Source organism: Rhinatrema bivittatum, chromosome 7 (assembly GCF_901001135.1).
Source record: "Rhinatrema bivittatum chromosome 7, aRhiBiv1.1, whole genome shotgun sequence".
NCBI classification, from domain to species: Eukaryota; Metazoa; Chordata; class Amphibia; order Gymnophiona; family Rhinatrematidae; genus Rhinatrema; species Rhinatrema bivittatum.
In genome coordinates this window covers 283,931,944-283,950,222 of record NC_042621.1, presented here as the reverse complement: position 1 = coordinate 283,950,222, position 18,279 = coordinate 283,931,944, and the positions used below count along the sequence as shown (strand labels likewise).

At 45.2% G+C, this 18,279-nt stretch overlaps 1 protein-coding gene across 1 annotated transcript in view; it reads left to right on the top strand.

Moving 5' to 3' along the window:
- Window positions 1-18,279, top strand: part of LOC115095960 (VPS10 domain-containing receptor SorCS1-like) — a 1,120,107-nt gene that overhangs the window by 949,753 nt on the left and 152,075 nt on the right. Inside the window, 1 exon segment of the mRNA XM_029610345.1 lies at window positions 14,213-14,326. Within this exon segment, the coding sequence (XP_029466205.1) occupies window positions 14,213-14,326 (114 nt within the window).

The window sequence follows — 18,279 nt, the reverse complement described above, 5'->3', positions numbered from 1 at the left end:
GGTGCCATCAAATACTGTAACATAGTTTCATATTAAATATTACTTAGTGGTTGTGATAAGTCATGTCTACTTTAAGTATATCGGCTATAAGATAAATTAACACTTAAGTCTGGTCCTCTGTTGTTGCAATCTAATAGAGGTAAAGTAAAATAAAATATACACATGCCACTTTGGTGCCACTTTGCCACAGTCTCAGTACCTTGGAGCTCTTTTCTCGTTCTGATGATTGCTCCCCAGAAGTTTCATCAGAATTGATAAGAAAACCCCAATTCTGCAGCCAAAAATAGGCTCCAAATACTTCCCCCATTCACTTTAATGGCAAAACGAAAAACAAATGAAACTAATAAACAAATTGGTTTCCCCCCTATGAAACTAATAAAATGAATTTGGGTCCCAGCGAAACGAAAAACAAAATGAAACACATTTTTTCCTTCTGCACATCCATAGCAAGTATATCAGGGGTTCTCAACCCAGTCCTCAAGATATACACCCAGCCAGTTGAGTTTTCAGGGTATCCACAATGCAAAGGCACGAGATAGATTTGCTTATAATAGAAGCCGTGCATGAAAATCTAGCTCATTCATATTTATTGTGGATATCTTGAAAACTCAACTGGCTGGCTGTATCCTGAAGATTGGGTTGAGAACTTCGGTGTATATGACTAAACAAGCAAAGAATAATGATTCCATCAAATGAGAATCGGATGTGAAAAAAGTCCATAGCATCAATAGAAAAAAGAGAGAATCTAGAATTTATAGATTGATTGCATATTCCAGGATTATAGAAAGGGAGATTGAGTGGTATTTTGAAATTCATAAATATATAAAATAATTGTGCAGGAATGTGGTCAGATCCAATGAGGAAAAAGGAGTTGAGAAAAGATAAAGTAAAAAAGAAAGAGTTAGTCAATATTTCTGAGTAGACCAGAGGTGGGAATAAGATCATTAGGAGAAGTAACAGGCTTGGAGTTAAGTGCTACTTTTCTAGTAATAATCACAAAATTTGCTTTTTAAAAAACTTAGACTGTAACTTTTAAATTGGTGCACCGTTGCTCGAATACGTGCATTCATACGCACGTATACGAGCACCGGTGCACCAATTTAAAAGTTACAGTCTAAGTAACATATAACATATATGCATGCTTGTTATAAAATAGCCTAAATGTGTACACATGTGTATGCAATCTTAAGTGGACATGTGCCTATGCGTGTAAATGCTGTTTCTACTGTGTAAGTGGAGGGATTTTAGAACACTCGTGTGCTGATGCCATTACCAGTTTTACCAGTTCATTCCCAGTTTGCTCAGGTGAGGAATAGGACTTCCAAACTCCCCTAGTCTAATAGCCTCTCTTCTCCCCTGTTAGCCTTGACCATTAAAACCCCGCTGATGTTTTTTATGACTTACACGCCATCCAGAGCACAAATAAAGTTGCACAGTGGGGGAGCGCGGCGCGCCTGTGCATGAAATTTCAAGGTGGAATCCAGGAATGCACATGCCCTGCCCAGACCACACCCACGCCCCACCCCTTTTTCAGAACTTTTTGTTTGGGCGCATAGCGGGCGACAGTGTATGTACACAGGCGGCTTTTAAAATCCGCTTGGCATGTGCTGACCCAACTTATGCACAGATCTCCCAGTTTTGGCGTGTGCCGGATGTTTTAAATTCACCTTTTAATGTGAAGATCCACAAAAAAAAAATAAAAAATGATTGGTTGGTCATAGAATCCTAGGCAACAGGGACAAACGTTATAGCCCCTGGGAAGAAAAACTAATAAGTACTAATAAAGTTGTATGAAAAGAAAAAAAGAATGGGAGAAGAAGGGAGGACCCTGGGAAAGAGAGTTTTGGGAATGAGAAGGACTAAGCTCCATCCCAATGATCCACATGCTGGTAGGGCTACAAACGCAAGAGAAAGCCAGGAACAGGGCAGCATCTGCCAGGAACTTGGCTGGAGGATAGCAGGAGAAATTTGGAAGAAGAAAGCAAATAAGAAAAGGGGGAGGAGGCCAATTTAGAAGGAGCACATATGGTCAGGAAGGACTCCTAACACCTCCCTCCTAACACCGAAACAAGGCCTTGCACGGTTATTATGGAACTATGTAAGACAAGGAAAAAAGAGCAGAGATTCGCTGTGTTTAAAAGGAACACCCAGGACTACAAAGGCTATCCACGATGTGGAACCAGATCAGCCAAGTGTGGCTTCTCACCCTAATGACTCTGCTAGTCTATAAAACAGTCTCGCCATCTCTTCTTTCGTATTACTGGAGCAATTTCTAAAACATTCTTATTCTTACAATCACAGTTCACACACTCTCCCTTGTACTCCATGCTCTCTCTCTGTATACATGCAAACACTTTTTCACACTATCCATTATCCAATATCCAGGCCACCTTACCCCTCTAAATTCCCCAGGCCAGTGCTTTGGTTCGGTTATACTGTCCCACTCGCACATTGAGGTCGCAGCTACAGGACATTGTGGGCATTCCCTCAGCTCGACAGACTCGCTTGCCTGTTATTTTGAGCGGGCCTATTCTGTTGCTGCACCCACCTTCTAGAACCCGCTGAGGAGATTAGGCATCTGGATTGCTTGAAAATCTTTAAAGATAGGCTGAAAACTGTGCTTTTTGCACAGGCGTCACTATGCTAGCTGCTGTTAAGTCAGTGCTTTCACAATACTCAGCTATATCCAAGTGGCAAGTTCGTTGTACTGTATTGTGTCTTATTTTTGCTTTTCTGTCTGTTGGTGTTAATTGTGATATTTTTGTTTAATTGAATTATATATGTTCAAATTTGTACATTGCCTTCGGCCTCATGCATAGGCGATCAAGAGATTTTAATAAACTTAAAACAGCACAGAATCATGGGATTATATCCCTTGCAAACAAAAGGAGAACCAAGAAAACCACAAAAGTACAAAACACGAAGCACAGTGCAGAAAATATTGCAGTACAAAATAAGGAAGATAAAGGAGCAAGTCAATGTGTCCGTTTATTTGTTGATCAAAATGTGCAAGTCTGCCAGTGTTTCATTTCCCCTTTTCCTTTAAGCATGGAAGCTTACTGACTCTAGATGGCATTCTTATGCCAGAAAGGATAGCTCATAAGATCAGTGCACCTGAGCTGATGTCTTATCCTACTACAAGTACATCACTAATGCCCTCTGCAGGTTTTAATTTCCCTTTTTTTGTCTGCTGCTTGCTTCCTTCGGCTATGCTTTGATGCCACTAAATATTTATGCTGTATGCAAAATAATAATAATAATATGCAGCACTATGAATGCAACTTTAAAAGAGTAACTAGCTTACAATCTTGCAAAGTCCCACTGCTCAAAAATAAGCATTTGCTATAGAAATCTATTGGTATTTTCTGAAAGTCAAACATCAAGACAGGCTGTGTGCATTTGTGTGGTAAAGATCTAAGGTAACCAAAAACTGAAATTTATTGCAAATGATGAGATATTGTTATGTAATGCAGTGCTTATGAATCGGCAAGCTGATAATCACACCTTAGCCAAACTAAAGGTGAAATGTACCTATCACTTACTTCTTTGACAGTCGGTAGAAGACACTATAGTACATCTGTAGTGAATGTTATGATTCTGCACTTACCTCCGCAGCGCAGGAGCCGTGGACTTTAATCTTCGGCATGGCTGGAGCCACGCCTATCGTGACCCTCTTGCAGCAGGGAGTGCCGCCGACGCTCTCTTCTGCTTCACCTGGAGGCTGCAGTCCCCAGGCTTTCCTGGCGGCTGGAGCCGCCCTCGGTGCTTCCAGCAGCGGCAGGAGCCACTGCTGACATCGGGGCCTATGAAGAGGCCCGGCTTCTCCCTGCACTGCTCCTGCAGCATGGCTGCTGGCCATGGTTCTTCATACTTCCTGCTTCCTGTCTCCTAGGGCGCGGGCCGCACCTCCTTCAGAGATTTAAAGGGCCAGCCTCCTGACCCCACCTGGACTCCTCCCAAGGCATTTCCTGATCTTCAGCCCTATATTAGGGATGTGAATCGTTTTAGGACGATTAAAATTATCGTCCGATAATTTTAATATCGTCTTAAACCGTTATGGAACACAATACAATAGAGATTCTAACGATTTATCGTTATAAATCGTTAGAATTGTGAGCCGGCACACTAAAACCCCCTAAAACCCACCCCCGACCCTTTAAATTAAATCCCCCACCCTCCCGAACCCCCCCCAAATGAGTTAAATAACCTGCGGGTCCAGCGGCGGTCCGGAACGGCAGCGGTCCGGAACGGGCTCCTGCTCCTGAATCTTGTTGTCTTCAGCCGGCGCCATTTTCCAAAATGGCGCCGAAAAATGGCGGCGGCCATAGACGAACACGATTGGACGGCAGGAGGTCCTTCCGGACCCCCGCTGGACTTTTGGCAAGTCTCGTGGGGGTCAGGAGGCCCCCCACAAGCTGGCCAAAAGTTCCTGGAGGTCCAGCGGGGGTCAGGGAGCGATTTCCCGCTGCGAATCGTTTTCGTACGGAAAATGGCGCCGGCAGGAGATCGACTGCAGGAGGTTGTTCAGCGAGGCGCCGGAACCCTCGCTGAACGACCTCCTGCAGTCGATCTCCTGCCGGCGCCATTTTCCGTACGAAAACGATTTGCGGCGGGAAATCGCTCCCTGACTCCCGCTGGACCTCCAGGAACTTTTGGCCAGCTTGTGGGGGGCCTCCTGACCCCCATGAGACTTGCCAAAAGTCCAGCGGGGGTCCGGAAGGACCTCCTGCCGTCCAATCGTGTTCGTCTATGGCCGCCGCCATTTTTCGGCGCCATTTTGGAAAATGGCGCCGGCTGAAGACAACAAGATTCAGGAGCAGGAGCCCGTTCCGGACCGCTGCCGTTCCGGACCGCCGCTGGACCCGCAGGTTATTTAACTCATTTGGGGGGGGGTTCGGGAGGGTGGGGGATTTAATTTAAAGGGTCGGGGGTGGGTGTTAGGGGGTTTTAATGTGCCGGTTTTGCGATTTTTAGATTTTTAGATTTTTCACGATTTTTCACGATTTTTCACGATATCTTACCCCCCCAAACGGCAACAATACGATTCCCTCCCCCTCCCAGCCGAAATCGATCGTTAAGACGATCGAGGACACGATTCACATCCCTACCCTATATTAGTGCCCAGCTTCCAGTCCTTGGTTGCTTTCGCAAGGAGTTAGTTCGTCTCAAGGACTTCTCGTCTTCACTCCTGGTATTTCCTGTTCTTTGTAAGGTCCCTCATTGTTCTTCATGTTCCTGGTCTCTTCTGGATTATCACTCGTCTTCCTGATGTCTCGTGGTCTTCCTGATGTTCCTTCCTGATGCCTCGTCTCTGCTTCTGCTTCCTGGACCCTTGGTTCCTCATCGCTACCTTCTCTGGCGTATCACATCGTGTCTCGTCACCTCGTGGCATGGGCCTACCTCCTTGCCTCGCAGCACTAGTCTCCGGAGAGTACCTTCACTTGAAGCCAAGTCTCGTCTTGATCCCATGTTTCATGCCTTAAGCCAAGTCTCACCTTGGCCCCCTTCCCTTTGCTCGATGCCAAGTCTCATCTTGGTCCCTTTTCCTGGAATTTGTCTCGGTCCTCGGATGTCCTGGTGGCTGCACCGTCCATGCCTAAGACTCTGATTGAACCTGTGCCATTCCAGCTTGGTCCGCGACCAGCCACGGGCAGCTGTGTAGGGCGTGCCTTGGTACAGGCTTCTACTGAATCTTCGCCATGTTCCAGCTTCAACTACCATGTATTCGTCTGGAGTCTGCTCCGCACTCAAGCGTGGTCCGCGACCAGTCCATGGGCTGTGGGCTGTGTAGGGCGCTCTGCGTTGCAGCCTCAAACCAGTACTTGTTCCTAAAACCTTGATCCTGAGTCTTCGTGCTCCAGCTTCTCGTCTGAGTCTTCACATCTCAAGCTTCTCATCTGAGTCTTCATACCCCAAGTCTCCTGTCTCAATCTTCATGTTCCAGAGCCTTCGTCTGCCCTCGTCTCCTGTCCGGCCTGCTGCCATTGCCGTTCCAAGCATCAAGTCCGAAAGGGCTTGGAGTAGTCAGAGGACCACTCAGAGACCAACCAAGGGTGGTTGATCTCACTGAGGTATGCAGGTCGGCAGGGGCCTGGGCTTGGTCTCGACCCAGACACAGATCTGTCTCACCAGCCTCGGTGTTTCCCCGGAGCTCCTCTCTGGGTTCACTGAGGTTCAAGGGCACACATCTCCTATTCTCGCGCAGCAGCTGCTCATGGCATCTCTTGCTCCATCTAGGCAAAGCCTGCGTGCATATAACAGAGAGCAAGGCCTCCTAAGGCCCCTCTTTCTGTAACAGTGAAATCCTATATATACTTCTTCCAGTGTTTGAAGTTGGTTCTCAGTCTAATGCCAGCTTAAACTGACTTGTGTTATGGGATTTCACTGCTAATATTTACACATTTTGAAGGCAATTTTTAGAAGTGATTCTCCTGAATAAGTGCCGATATACCCAAGTAAAAGGACTTTTGGAAACTTGACCGCCTGTTATACAGCTTAAAGTAGACGTGTTGTTCCCCACAATGTGCGTATTTTTACCTGCATTGTGTGAAGATGTTCCCGGGGGTGAGGGTTAGAAAAGGGAAAGCAACGGCATGCATGGTTTTGCATTTTCAATTGCTCAGGGTGAAAGTGAGTGTAAATCCCCGTGGGCATATTTTACCGGGACATTTTTCAGGGGGGAAAGTATGCATCTACTTTCACTTTGAGAACTGGGGCAAAGTCTTTGGTCAAAAATTTGCAACTATGAAACCAGTTAATGAAAAATGTCCCATTTGAGGAGAGGTGGAAGAAGCAATAATCCAATCATTTTATGTGGGTAAATGCGTTTTGATTATTGTCCCTCCTCCAGCCATCCAGTGCATGTAAAAATATGCTCATTCTCACAGCACATGTACTATTTGCCCTCATGTAAAAGGAGGTAGGGATGGATCAGGGGAGACAAATACTGCACAGAGATTGCAATTCAGATCTCTACACATACTTACTGTGCTTAATTTCCACCTGCTCCCAAACAGATGTACGTGCGCCAAAGCCAGGAGATATGTGTGTGACTTGGCGCGGCGCACACTGCACGGATTTTAAAACCTGTACGAGTGCACACATATCTCCCGGTATGCACAACATTTTTTTTTACACCAAAAGGGGCGGGGTGTGGGCGTGTTCTGGGCAGGACATAGGCAGGCCAGAACTGCACCATGAAGTCTGCACATAAGTATTTATGCGCACAAGCGTGCACCGGGGTCACCTACCACATAACTTTACTTCTGCTAGGGACGGCGTTGTGTGACAAAAATAGCTAGGCTAGTCAGCAGGGTTTTAAGGCTCACGGCTAATAGGCTAAAAGGGAGGCGAGTTAGCTAGGGGGGTTAGGAAGTCCTCTGCTTTACTGGGGCGAACTGGGAACAAACTGGGAAAAGAGGAATTGCATCGGCATGCATGTCTAGTAAAATCCCTCCCACTTATGTGAGCAAGGCAGTATTTGTGTGCACATACATGCGTCAATATGAAATCGTGCGCACATGTATGCACGAACAGCTGATTTTAAAACACGCATGTATCCGCACAAATACGCGTGATTGTTTTAAAATCGCCCCATCCACGTGTGCATGAAAACAATAATACATCATAAACATCATAAAACTTTAAACATAAAACATAAAAAAATGAAACTTAAAAGATAACAAGCTGCTAAATACAACAATAACTACATCAACAGCAACCATAACAAGCAGCAAGAAGAGACAAATCAGAATCAGGAAAAGCTAGAGAAAAGAAATAGGACTTTAAAAGCGTCACCTTTTTACTGGTAGTTCAAGGAAAGTTACATTCAGGTTCCTTAGTTATTTCTCTGTCCTCAGAGGGCATGTAATCTATGTGCCTTATTTACTAAGCATTTCCCCCATAGACACCTCCTAAGTTTATCCCTCAGTTACCTATCTTTCATGTGCCAGCCCATATTTCCCTTTGAAAATAAGCTTGCTGTTCCCATAATCCTGCAAGCCTCTTATGGAGTTTCAAAATTGAAATTTTGGAGTTTCAAAATTGCCCTCTTAGTTCATCTGAATGGCAGAATGATCAACTGAATTTCTTAATCACTTTATGAAAAGAGCAATTTTCAAAGGCATTTCTGAGTAGAAATGGCCTTTTACCAAATTGCCTAATATTCAGGCATGTTGTGCTCACTGCTCACATATAAGAGTACCAGGAATGAGGGGAGGTATTCCTAGAGTGTGGAGTTGGGAGGGGATTGGGACTTTTGTGCACTTTTTTGGATTTGAAAAAGTGTGTGCACTAATTTTCCTGAAATTTTTCCATGCACACAATAGCAGGTGTAAATGGGTGCGGGTAAATTTGGTTGGGCGATTTTCAAAGTGGACTTAGGCGAGCAAATCCTCTGAAGATTGCTGTAACCTATGTGCATATTTTCCAGCTCACGTCACTGAAGGTCGTAATAAAATTAGCCCTGGAATAGCTGATTGCAAATAGAAAAGAATTTAAATCGAGCCGTGTTTACTGTGGCCACTGGCCAGACATAATGAGTTACATCATAGTGACAGAACATGAAACTTTTGCAAGCCTATTAAATTCATAGGTTTTTCTACTAGCTTACTGAACTCGGACAGGACATGTTCGACAGATTCAAATCTGGGTGTTTAATCAAAGCTCTTTCAGGCTGAGTCATCAATGATAGGCACCTGCAGAATAGTCACTTCACGGTTGGTGGGGAAAGGGAAAGGCACAAAACACTACATTGGGCACATGCCAACTTCCTTTGTGGATCTTTCCATTGTAACAAAACAAGTGGCATGGCACATGACAGCTAGAAAGACTGAAATGGCCCTTCTAGTGTGTGTGAAGGTCACTACTGAGGAACTTCCTTTTTTCAGGTTCCACTTGCTGGATTCCTACTACAGTAATCCATCGGCACTAATGCATTTTAATTCTACTGTAGCCTTCTAGAGCCAAGTAAATAGATGAAGTAATGCCGTGCCATATTTAGTGCTTAGAAATCATTAGACTGAAGCCAGGGAAACTCATCTGAATCCTGTTGAATTTGCAAAGATTCCAGAGTGACAGAGATGCTTGCATAAGAAACAGCAATTGTATTTACTTTGACGGCATGAGGTCCATTTTCAAACGCTGTCTATCTATGACAGTAACTTTTATACACAGGCGCGCGGGCACACTATGCGCACCTTCGTCTGCCTGCACCCAAAGACGTGCTCCTTTTCTAGCATAAGCGCGTATACGCGCGCGTGTTATAAAATAGCCTGAATGCGCGTACATGTGCACACAATTTTAAATGGACTCACGCATGTGTGTGCAAATCCTGCATCTACCGCATAAGTAGGGAAGTTTTACAAGGGATACGTGCCAATGCCATAGGTAGTTTTTTTTAGTTTTCCAGTTTGCCCAGTTAAGGGATAGGACTTCCAAACCTCCAGTTTAATAACCTTCCTTCCCACCGTTAGCCCCAAGGCTTAAAATCCTGCTAACTAGCCTACATTTTTTTTTTGCTGTATGACTTACATGCCATCCATAGCAGTAGTAAAGTTAAGTGGCAGTAGATCCTGGCGCGCACCTGTACACGTAAGTATGTTCATACACATCTCTTTGGCCTGGCTCTGGCATGCCAACACCCTCCACAGATCACGCCCATGCCCCACCCTTTTGCTAAATGATTACTTGTGTGTCCTCAGGTGACTTTTAAAATCTGGTTGGCATGCACTGGACCGGCTTCTGCGCATACCTCACGGTTTTGACATGCGTTGAGGGAAATAGGAAAGTGTCAGAAAATGATCCCCCCCAAAAATATGAAGACCATCCAGCCTAACCGCAGCTGCTGGAGGACCTGGCAATTTTAAACATCTCCAACGAGCAACTGTTAGTTTCCATTTCACATTTTCTAGTTACTAATAGTTATTCTACTAAAAGAATTCAACACCAACTTTCATTGTCTTTATTAGAGATAATATTGTACATGGCTATGGCACAGTTGTTCTATTCATCTGATCTGACCCTTCTTATTTCTCTCTCACACAAACACACACGCACATGCACACACACTCAACCAAAACCTTCTCAACCTACTCAGATTCATTGTCTGTCACTCAAAAGTACCAACATCCTATTTGTCTCTCACACATATATGCAGCCAGTCACAGTCTCTCTTTCACATGCACATACACACGGTAGGGGGTACATTTTTAAAGGTGCGCACACGCTTCCATGTGCGCATACACATGGACGTGCCGATTTTATAACATGCGTGCACGCTGGTGCACGCATGTTATAAAATCTGTAGGCTGTGCGCACATGCGCACCAGATTTTATAATCTGCGAGCGCATGTGTGGGTGGCGCATGCAAGGGGGGGGACTTACGCAATTTCCATGCAACGTCGCATCCCGGCCTTCCCCAGTTCCCTCCCAGTCCGCTCCTTAAGTGGAGCAGAGTGGGAGGGAACTTCTCTATCCCCTACCTAACCTCCCTTCTCCTTCCCCTCTCCTCCCCACCCACTAAACCCTTTTTCCTACCTTTTCTTTTTTTTCTTTTTTTTTGCTTACTGCTCCGTTGGAGGAGAAGCAACTTGCATGTGCCGGCCAACCGTTGGCGTGCGCTTCCCCAGCACAGTGACAAATGGCCACTGTACCGGCCGCCAACTGCCCTGCCCCGCCCCTCCCCCCCCATGCCCCTTTCCTTGGGCCTGGCACTTCTGCGTGCAATAGGTGCTACGCACGTGGCCAGGACCCTTTGAAAATGCACGCGGCGCACACGCAAGACCCAGGCACGTGCGTAACCCCCGTTTTTTTATGCACGTGGCCCATTTAAAATTCACACCACGCATGTTATAAAATCTGGTGCGCATGTGCGCACAGCCTACAGATTTTATAACATGCGTGCACCAGCGTGCACGCATGTTATAAAATCGGCACGTCCATGTGTATGCGCACATGGAAGCGTGTGCGCACCTTTAAAAATGTACCCCCTACCGTGTGTATGTGCATGTGAAAGAGAGACTGTGACTGGCTGCATATATGTGTGAGAGACAAATAGGATGTTGGTACTTTTGAGTGACAGACAATGACTGGGACAATGACTGGGACAATGACTGGGACTGCAGCCTAGGCCAACTGCAGTCCCAGTTGGCCTAGGCTGCTTCTGCCTAAATGTTGGCAATGGTTCTGTTTTGCAAGTGAGTGTTTACCACATTGATGTTGGAATTACCATACAAAAAAAAATGTTTAAATTCAAACTTCAAAAAAAATATATATTTTTTAATTCTTAAACTTTAAAAAAAAGATTCAAGGTTAAAAAATCATTTTTAATTAAGAATTAGAGATGTGTATCGTGTGATCGATCGTCTTAACGATCAATTTCGGCTGGGGGGGGGAGGGAATCGAATCGTCGCGGTTTTGTTTCTGTAAATATCGTGAAAATCATAAATCGTCACGAGCGTAGGAGATCGCTCCCAGACCCCATTTTGCAAAATGGCGCCGGCCATATTGCCGTACGGCAAAATGGCACCGGCCATACGGCAACACGATTCGAGTGCAGGAGGTCGTTCCCGGACCCCTGCTGGACTTTTGGCAAGTCTTGTGGGGGTCAGGAGGCCCCCCCAAGCTGGCCAAAAGTCCCTGGGGGTCCAGCGGGGGTCCGGGAGCGATCTCCTACGCTCGTGACGTCAGGGGATAGGAACCAAAATGGCGCCGGCGCTACCTTTGCCCTGTCATATGACAGGGCAAAGGTAGTGCCGGCGCCATTTTTCTATCTACGCACCCGAGGCCCGAGAGTGGAAGATCACAACGGGACCCCCCACTGGACCCCAGGTAATTTAAGACATTTGGGGGGGGGTTCGGGAGGGTGGGGGATTTATTTTAAAGGGTCGGGGTGGGTTTTAGGGATGTTTTAGTGTGCCGGTTTTCCCGCCCTCCCCCTTCCCCCCCCCCTTCCCCCGATTTACGATTTTTGACGATAAATCGGGGGAATTTCTATTAAATATCGACTCTAACGATTTTTGACGATTTAAAATATATCGGACGATATTTTAAATAGTCAAAAAACGATTCACATCCCTATTAAGAATTACAATCTGGATAATAATATTGCATGCCTGGATTTCATCAATTTGAACAGCAAGACTTTGTGATGTTACCCATACTTGAGCCTCTTTCTTGCTATTCAAAGCAAAACCATCTTTGTTTATATCAATGTATCAAATATTTTTTTATTAAGTGTAATCATTCAATGTCGGTATATTAAAAGCATATAAATAAATAAATAAATAAACATCTTGTAAAGCCAATAACTACAAATACTCTTCTCCCTAATCCAGTACACTGGGAACCTTCAATCCCTCTTCACTGACACAATAAAATTAGATATCACTTTGTAATAAAATAAATGTGACTACAACCACCAAAACCCCAAGGGATCTTCTAATAGTAAGCAAGCCAGCATAGTTGTACATATAATATGCTCCTAGCTCCTCACTTTAAAAACGAGAGTCATTTCAGTTTAAAGACACTTTAGTGAGCCATCTCAAGTAATTAATTGGATAATTAAAACAAATAAAATAAAAAGTAAACATAAATAAAAAATGTTTTGAATAAAGAATAAAAACGGAGGGACTACAGCTCAGCGAGTAAGTTTTATAGTTAGTCTTGCTGTGTATTTCCCACCGGACAAACCTCAGTAACAAGGTACTTAGGATCCACACATTAGTGATTTGTGTTTGTGTTGATAAAATAGATGTGTGCAAACTTTTTTTTAGTTCTGTTGTTCTGTATCTCCCTGTCTTCCAGGAAGCAATGAGCCAAACCCAATTGTAGTGTTGAAACATAGATCTGAATTAAATCTATCCGCTCAAGAGCAGAGGTGCTGGCCGGCTAACATAGAAACATAGAAATGACGGCAGAAGAAGACCAAACGGCCCATCCAGTCTGCCCAGCAAGCTTCACACATTTTTTCTCATACTTCTGTTTCTCTTAGCTCTTTGGTTCTATTTCCCTTCCACCCCCACCATTAGGGGCGGATTTTAAAACGAGCGCGAACAGCCTACTTTTGTTTGCGCTCCAGGCGCAAACAAAAGTACGCTGGATTTTAGTAGATACGCGCGGAGCCGCGCGTATCCACTAAAATCCTGGATCGGCGCGCGCAAGGCTATGAATTTTGTATAGCCGGCGCGCGCCGAGCCGCGCAGCCTACCCCGTTCCCTCCAAGGCCGCTCCGAAATCGGAGCGGCCTCGGAGGGAACTTTCCTTTGCCCTCCCCTCACCTTCCCCTCCCTTCCCCTACCTAACCCACCCGCCCGGCCCTGTCTAAACCCCCTCCTTACCTTTGTCGGGGGATTTACGCCTCCCGGAGGGAGGCGTAAATCCCCGCGCGCCAGCGGGCCTCCTGCGCGCCGGCCTGCGACCTGGGGGCGGGTACGGAGGGCGCGGCCACGCCCCCGGGCCGTAGCCACGCCCCCGTACCCGCCCCCAAAACGCTGCCGACACGCCCCCGACACGCCCCCCCTCCGAGAACCCCGGGACTTACGCGAGTCCCGGGGCTCTGCGCGCGCCGGGAGGCCTATGTAAAATAGGCTTCCCGGCGCGCAGGGCCCTGCTCGCGTAAATCCGCCCGGTTTTGGGCGGATTTACGCGAGCAGGGCTCTGAAAATCCGCCCCTTAATGTAGAGAGCAGTGATGGAGGTGCATTCAAGTGAAATATCAAGCTTGATTAGCTGGGGTAGTAGGGGAAGTAACCGCCGCAATAAGCAAGCTACACCCATGCTTATTTGTTTTACCCAGACTATGTTATTCAGCCCTTATTGGTTGTTTTTCTTCTCCCCTGCCGTTGAAGCAGGGAGCTATGCTGGATATGCGTGAAGTATCAGGTTTTCTTCTCCCCTGCCGTTGAAGCAGAGAGCTATGCTGGATATGCGTGAAGTATCAGTTTTTCTTCTCCCCTGCCGTTAAAGCAGAGAGCTATGCTGGAAATGCATTGAAAGTGAAGTATCAGGCTTATTTGGTTTGGGGTAGTAACCAGAATGTTGGAAATTACTCCCATGATGCATCTGTATCAGACAGATGCATCATGGGAGTAATTTCCAACATTCTGGTCTGCTGAAATAAAAAGCAACCTAAAACATATCTATGCTTTTGAAGAATAAAATATAAAGCTTGTTGATTTTATTTTTATTTTATTGTTTTGTCTCTGGTAAAACAGTGATTATGGGTATGAGCGTCACAGCAACGGCCAGTGTTTACCAGCATTTTGGTATAATCCATCTTCCCCATCGAAAGATTGCAGCTTTGGACAGAGCTATCTAAATAGCACTGGGTAAGTGACTCTGAGGCAGTCAATATTTTGTAACAATGTCATTGTTTGCCTTTTGAAAGCTCATTCAAAAGTAGTTCCTTGTCTTTTCCTTTCTTCTGTCTCACTCTCTTTCTTCTCCCCTTTCTCTTCACTGTTCCCATTATTTATAATAGGGATGGTAACTTTCAAACCGGCGCGCAGACGTGCATGTGCGCATACGTCGGCCTGTATCCAGTGGCATGGCCATTTTATAACATATGCCCACATATACGTGAATTTCATAAAATAGCCTGGCCACATGCACGTGTGCCAAATTTTAAGTGAGCGCGCACATGTGTGCACAAATCCCGCTTCTACCACGTAAATCTGGAGATTTTAAAAGGGTCACGTACTGATGCCATTACCAGATTTACCAGTTTGTTCCCAGTTTATCCAATTAAGAAATAGGTCCTCCAACCCTCCAATTGGTTATTTATACTTTCGGATAATAGAAGGACTAGGGGGCATTCCATGAAGTTAGCAAGTAGCACATTTAAGACTAATCGGAGAAAATTCTTTTTCACTCAACGTACAATTAAGCTCTGGAATTTGTTGCCAGAGGATGTGGTTAGTGCAGTTAGTGTAGCTGGGTTCAAAAAAGGTCTGGATAAGTTCTTGGAGGAGAAGTCCATTAATGGCTAGTAATTAAGTTTACATACAGGCCAATACAGTATAGTGCGCTCAGCCGAGTGCACCGTTAACCCCAGTTTGGCTGTGTGTTTTTGACGCACTATTTTTACCCCTTATACAGTAAGGGGTAATAGTGCAAGGAAAACGCGCATCCAATCCCCCCGAAACTAATAGCGCTCATCACATGCAAATGCATGTTGATGAGCGCAATACAGAAAGCAAAATGTGCAGCCAAGCCGCACATTTTACTTTCAGAAATTAACTCCTGCCAAAGGCAGGAGTTAATTTCTGATGGCACCGGGCAAGTGTACAGAAAAGCAGAAAAAACTGCTTTTCTGTTCACCCTCCGACTTAATATCATAGCAATATTAAGTCGGAGGCCCCAAAAATAGAAAATAAAAAAATCTTCTTACAAAATAAAAAAAAATCTGTCCGTGGGTTGGAAAACGGATGCTCAATTTTGCCGGTGTCCGTTTTCCAAACCTGTGGCTGTCAACGGGTTCAACAACCGTCGCCGGTAAAATTAAGCGTTGGCTGTCAAGCCCGCTGACAGCTGCCACTTCTGCCAAAAGGAGGTGCTAGGGACGCGCTAGTGACCCTAGCGCCTCCTTATTAGTATGGGCCCTAATTTGAATACAAAATTACTCACCCAGGAGAGAGGTGCCTGGGCGCGCGTCGGGAGAGCGGGCGCTCGCCTCAGAGTGCCGGCTCTCCTGCACGCTTTACTGTATCAGTCTGACAGGGAATAGCCACTGCTATTAATTGCATCAGTAGCATGGGATCTTCTTGATGTTTGGGTGATTGCCAGGTTCTTGTGGCCTGGTTTGGCCTCTGTTGGAAACAAGATACTGGGCTTGATGGACCCTTGATCTGACCCAGCCTGGCAATTTCTTATGTCCTTATAACCCCCCCTCCCCCTTGGTTTGATAGCCTTCATTTCCCCCAGTAAGCTCTGACCCTTAAAACTCCGCAGATCTGCCTAGTTTTCTTTAAATTTTAACTTACACAGCATAGCAGAAGTAAAGTTATGCGGCGGGGGACCTTGCCATGCATAGGGTTGTGTAAGTATTTACGTGCATATCTCAGGTTCATGCCCCGAAATGCCCATGCCCCACCCAGATCATGCCCAAGTCTCATCTCTTTTTGAAAACTTTCGAGATGTGCATGCCATGGCATTTACGTACGTATCTGGGTGCTTTTTAAACTATGGTCAATGTATGCGAGCCCAACTGATTGATGCACACCGGGCTTTTAAAATTCACCTCTGAGTTTTTCTGTATCTGTTTTTATGCTACTCTGTTATTCTCTAATAAAAATTAATGTGAAAAGAATTTTGCTTAACAGCTGTGCATTACTGAAAATGTGCCTTTCACAGTATAGCCAATGCTTACAATAGAATGGGATCAGTTGCACCAAACTGAGTCATAATCATGCTACAGCATGGGGTGTAGTTTCATCAAATCTTCTCTTGCTGGAGTTAAGAACATAAGAACACAAGAACATGCCATACTGAGTCAGACCAAGGGTCCATCAAGTCCAGCATCCTGTTTCCAACAGAGGCCAAACCAGGCCACAAGAACCTGGCAAGTACCCAAACACTAAGAAGATCCCATGCTACTGATGCAATTAATAGCAGTGGCTATTCCCTAAGTAAACTTGATTAATAGCAGGTAATGGACTTCTCCTCCAAGAACTTATCCAAACCTTTTTTAAACCCAGCTTCACTAACTGCACTAACCACATCCTCTGGCAACAAATTCCAGAGTTCAATTGTGCATTGAGACCAAAGTTATACAATATAGCAGTGCTATCTTGAGGATTTGTTTTACCCAAGTTTGCCATGCAGTACTAGGGATGTGAATCGTTTTTCTGACAACTGAAAATATTGGATGATATTTTCAAAATCGTCAAAAATCGGGGGTCCCCGAACCTGATAGGAAAACCCCATGAAATTTTTCGTAGGGGTTCTCTTATCGTTTTGGGGGGGTGGGTGGGAAGAAAGGGCACACTTAAAAACCCCCAAACCCACCCCGACTCTTTAAAACACATCCTTTAGCTTCCCCCACCCTCCCGACCCCCCCAAAACATTTTTAAAATACCTTGTGGTCCAGCGGGGGTCCCGGGAGCGATCTCCCTCTCTCGGGCCATCGGCTGCCACTAATCAAAATGGCGCCGATGGCCCTTTGCCCTTACCATGTGACAGGGGCTATCTGTGCCATTGGCCAGCCCCAGGACCCCCGCTGGACCACCAGGTACTTTAAAAAATTGGGGGGAATTCGAAAGAATTAAATTTAAAGGATCAGGGAGGGGTTTTTTTTCGGCATAACACAGCCGATTAAAACAGGTAAGAACCGCGGGAACGAAGATTTCCCGCGGTTTTTACCCGAACCCGATACCGGAAACGAGTCTGGTACCTATTCACATCCCTATAGCCTCACCTATTAGTTATTTTAATGTGCACCATGGTGGTCATCCATTGGATTGCTGAATGACAGTTTATAATGAACATTAATCATGTCACAGAAATGAATGTGTAGTGTAATGGCAATATGGCTGGAAATCATGATGGTTGACACTGTACATAGATAAATGTTACTGCTATTATGACTACTCCTTGTCTGTCTAGAGTTTCTGATGCTTCATCTATCTATGTATCCAATGTCCATGATACAGCACCAGTTAGTGAAACATGAAAAACCTGTTTTCATACAAAGTATACCATGAGAGAACCCATTGCTACATGGTAGGTGCACGTGGCCAGCAACTTGCACCTACCATTGCTAAAAAAAAAAAAAAAGTGCATAAAAAATGCTCATCTGTGTTTAAGAAGACAAGAAGTGACTTATTTTAGCTATGCTTTGCTTTTCCTGCCTGAGGATCATGCCAGTATGCATACTTCCCTACTAGATGCTCAAGGAGTATGTTGCGTTCCTGTCTGTAATGGGAGAGAGGTCACATTCTTGTTGGCATCCAAAGGTTAATGGTTTTGCTTTTCAGTATTCACTTCCTAAGGGTGATGCTTGTCTTCCCTGCAGGGGTTTCATTGAAGTGCAGGGGTTAAGTTTGCTTATTATGGGTTGTGAAAGTGCTGCATAATGGTCTGTTAATCAGCAGGAGGGCCGTAAAAGACCAGGAGTCCAATTTACCATGGGGTAGAAACCACAAAGAAAATCAGGGGCTAATGTGCCCAGGAGAAATAATTGTGTCAGTCAAGGAGGGAACATATCGTAATTAGAATTGGTTTATCAGTACTTGGGTACCTCCTGGGATAAAATTTTGTTATCAAATCGGATTGTGGGATGTTA